General features: G+C 55.5%; 1 protein-coding gene across 1 annotated transcript in view; it reads left to right on the top strand.

Moving 5' to 3' along the window:
• The window catches only part of LOC108509806 (tenascin-X-like), a gene marked incomplete at its 3' end in the record, with an annotated part of 27,379 nt that overhangs the window by 13,131 nt on the left and 10,774 nt on the right, over positions 1-3,474 (top strand). The window contains exons 11-13 of the mRNA XM_017839386.1: positions 280-587; positions 1,634-1,907; positions 2,954-3,307. Of these exons, the coding sequence (XP_017694875.1) occupies positions 280-587; positions 1,634-1,907; positions 2,954-3,307 (936 nt within the window). The remainder of the gene's footprint in view (positions 1-279; positions 588-1,633; positions 1,908-2,953; positions 3,308-3,474) is intronic.

Raw genomic sequence — 3,474 nt, 5'->3', positions numbered from 1 at the left:
TTTGGGTTGGGTGTTGGGTGGTAGATTGGATGGATGGATGGATGGATGGATGGATGGATGGATGGATGGATAGATGGATGGATGGTTGTTTTTGGATGGAGGAAGACATGGCTGAATGGATGATGAATGATGGATAGTTGGGTAATTGATGGATGGACACAATGATGGACACATGGATGGCCAAGCCCATCACCATCCCCTCTGTTGCAGCTGCAGCCGAGCCAGAGGAGCCGCTCCTGCCGTCAGAGGAGCCCCAACCTGGGCACCCCCAAACTGAGCCTCCCCCATCTGAGGTCCCTCCAGTACGGGCGGTGCTGCGGGAGCTGAGGGTCTCCAGCATCACCCCCAGCTCCGTGGGGCTGAAGTGGAGCGTCCCCGAGGGCACTTTTGACTCCTTCATGCTGCAGTACCAGGATGCCCAGGGCCAGCCCCAGGCCCTGCCCATCGATGGCAGGTCCCGCTCAGTGACGGTGCCGGGGCTGTCCCCGTCCCACCAGTACCGCTTCCACCTCTATGGGCTGCAGGGTGTGAAGAGGATCGACCACGTCTCCACTGCAGCTGTCACAAGTGAGGGGGAAGGTCAGAGAGTTGAGAGTGGGTGGGTGGATGGATGGATGGATTAGGTGGGTATGGATGGATGGATGGGTGGATACATGGGGTGTTGGTGGGAAGGATGGTGAGTGGGATGAAGGGTTGGTGAGATGGGTGATTGGTTATGAGTTGGCTGTGGGGATGGAGGGATCAAGAGGGTTATGGATCATAGGTGGATGATGGTTCGATCAGTGTCCAGATGATGGGTGGATGGGTGACAGGAGAAAGAGTTCTGGTGGTCAGAAATTCAAGGGGAAGGACAGAGGAGCAGTGGAAAGAGATGTGGCATGGAGCGATGGATGTACAATGGATGGAAGTTGTGATGGATGAATGGATGAATGGATGGATGGATGGATGAATGGATGGATGGAAGCAGGGCTGGATGGGTGGGTGCTCAGGTGACTAATTAGACAATTAATGACTTAATGTGTGGTTGGACCCTAAGTGGATCCTGGAATTCATGGACCAATGAATGGGTGTGAGGGAGAAGGGTCATGGAGAGGGGATGGGTCCTGTGGGCTGGGAAGAGAGGTGGATGGAGAATGGATGGGAGATCCTGGATTGGATGGAAGGATGTGTGGCTCTTTGGATGGGATGATGGATGATGGATGGACAGAAAAACAAGAGGAAGGAAAGACGGATGAAGCAATGGAAGAAAGGCGGATGGAGTGATGGATGGATGGGTGGAGAATGTATAGATGGGAGGCTGGGTGGGTGGCTGGCTGGCTGGGGGTCTCCTGGATAGGATAGATGAAATGGTTGATGGATGGGTGGGTGGAGAATGTTTATGGATGGGTGCAGCTTGGGATGAGCCCATGACTGGTTTGTGCCCTGGATGAGTGAAGCAGGGGAGTGGGGTTGAAGATGGAAGAACAGACAGGGGACTGAATATAGCTGGAGAGATGATGGATGGACAGGACAGGTAGGTGGTGAATCTCCACATCTTGCCTTGTCCTATCTCCACACAGCCTCACCCTCGGAGGCTCCCCCAACTGAGGAATCCCCAGCTGAGGACCATGAACATGAAGACCAACAAACTGAGGCCCTCCCAGCACGGGCAGTGCTGGGGGAGCTGAGGGTCTCCAGTGTCACCCCCAGCTCCGTGGGGCTGCAGTGGAGTGTCCCCGAGGGCCCCTTTGACTCCTTCACACTGCAGTACCGGGATGCCCAGGGCCAGCCCCAGGCCCTGCCCATCAACGGCGGGTCCCGCTCAGTGACGGTGCCGGGGCTGTCCCCGTCCCACCGGTACCGCTTCCACCTCTATGGGCTGCGGGGCGGGAAGAGGATCGACCACGTCTCCACTGAGGCTGTCACAGGTGAGGGGGAAGGTCAGAGAGTTGAGGGTGGGTGGGTGGGTGGATGGATGGATGGATGGATGTGTGTAGCATTAGTGAAAGGGGTGGAGAGTGGGATGTAGGGTTTGAGAGATGGAAGATGGGTGATGGATTGGATGGAAGGATGGAGGAACCAAGAGGGTGATGGATCATGGGTGGATGGTGGTTGGATGAATGTCCAGATGATGGGTGGATCAGTGGCAGGATAAAGAGCAAGGATGGACATAAATACAAGAGGAAGGACAGATTTATGGAGCAGTGGAAAGAGATGTGGGATCAAGCGATGGATGCACAATGGATGGAAGTGGGAAGGGAGGGATGGATGGGTGGATGGATGGATGAATGGATGGATGGAAACAGGGATAGATGGGTGGTGCTCGGGTGACTAATTGGACATTTAATGACTTAATGTGTGTTTGGAGCCTAAGTAGGTCCTAAGGTTCATGGATCCATGAACTGGTGTGAGGGAGAACTGTCATGGAGAGGGGATGGGTCCTGTGGGGTGGGAAGTAAGATGGATGGAGAATGGATAGGAGATCCTGGATTGGATGGGTGGATGGGTAGAGTGGGGTTCCTGGAATGGGTCAATGGGTGGCTGGGTGGATGGGTGATTGATGGATGGACGGGATGACTGATTGATGGATGGGATGAACAAAATAACAAGAGGAAGGAAGTATGGATGGAACAGTGGAAGAAAGTGTGAGACGGAGCGATGGATGAATGGTTGGAGAATGGACAGATAGTTGGGTGTGTGGATGGATGGGGGTCTCATGGGTTGGAGGGATGAGATGGATGGGTCAATGGATGGATGGGTGGACATATTTATGGAGCGGTGGACATGTTTATGGATGGGTGCAGGTTGGGATGAGTCTGTGGCTGGTTTGTGCCCTGGATGAATGAAGCAGGGGGGAGGGCTGAGGATGGAAGTACAGACAGGGGGGATGAATGTGGCTGGACAGATGACAGATGGACAGAAGGAAAGGCAGGTGGAGAATCTCCACGTCCTGCCTTGTCCCATCTCTGCACAGCACCAGCCTCACCCTCAGAGGCTCCCCCAACTGAGGACTCCCCAGCTGAGGACCACGAACATGAACATCAACAAACTGAGGTCCACCCGGTGCGGGCAGTGCTGGGGGAGCTGAGAGTCTCCAGCGTCACCCCCAACTCCGTGGGGCTGCAGTGGAGCGTCTCCAAGGGTCCCTTTGACTCCTTCATGCTGCAGTACCGGGATGCCCAAGGCCAGCCCCAGGCCCTGCCCATCGACGGCGGGTCCCGCTCGGTGACAGTGCCGGGGCTGTCCCCGTCCCACCGGTACCGCTTCCACCTCTACGGCCTGCGGGGCAGGAAGAGGATCGACCACGTCTCCACTGAGGCTTTCACAGGTGAGGAGGAAGGTCAGACAGTTGAGGGTGAGTGGGTGAATGGAGGGATGCGTGGAGTGTTGATGAGAGGGATGGAGAGTGGGACAAAGGTTTTGAGAGATGGAAGATGGATGATGGATTGGATGGAAGGATGGAGGAACCAAGAGGGTGATGGATCATGGGTGGAT

The sequence above is a fragment of the Lepidothrix coronata genome, unplaced genomic scaffold, assembly GCF_001604755.1.
Source record: "Lepidothrix coronata isolate B3197 unplaced genomic scaffold, Lepidothrix_coronata-1.0 Scaffold407, whole genome shotgun sequence".
NCBI lineage: Eukaryota > Metazoa > Chordata > Aves > Passeriformes > Pipridae > Lepidothrix > Lepidothrix coronata.
Note: the sequence above shows the minus strand (reverse complement) of the source record. Positions and strands in the feature narration are given on the sequence as shown.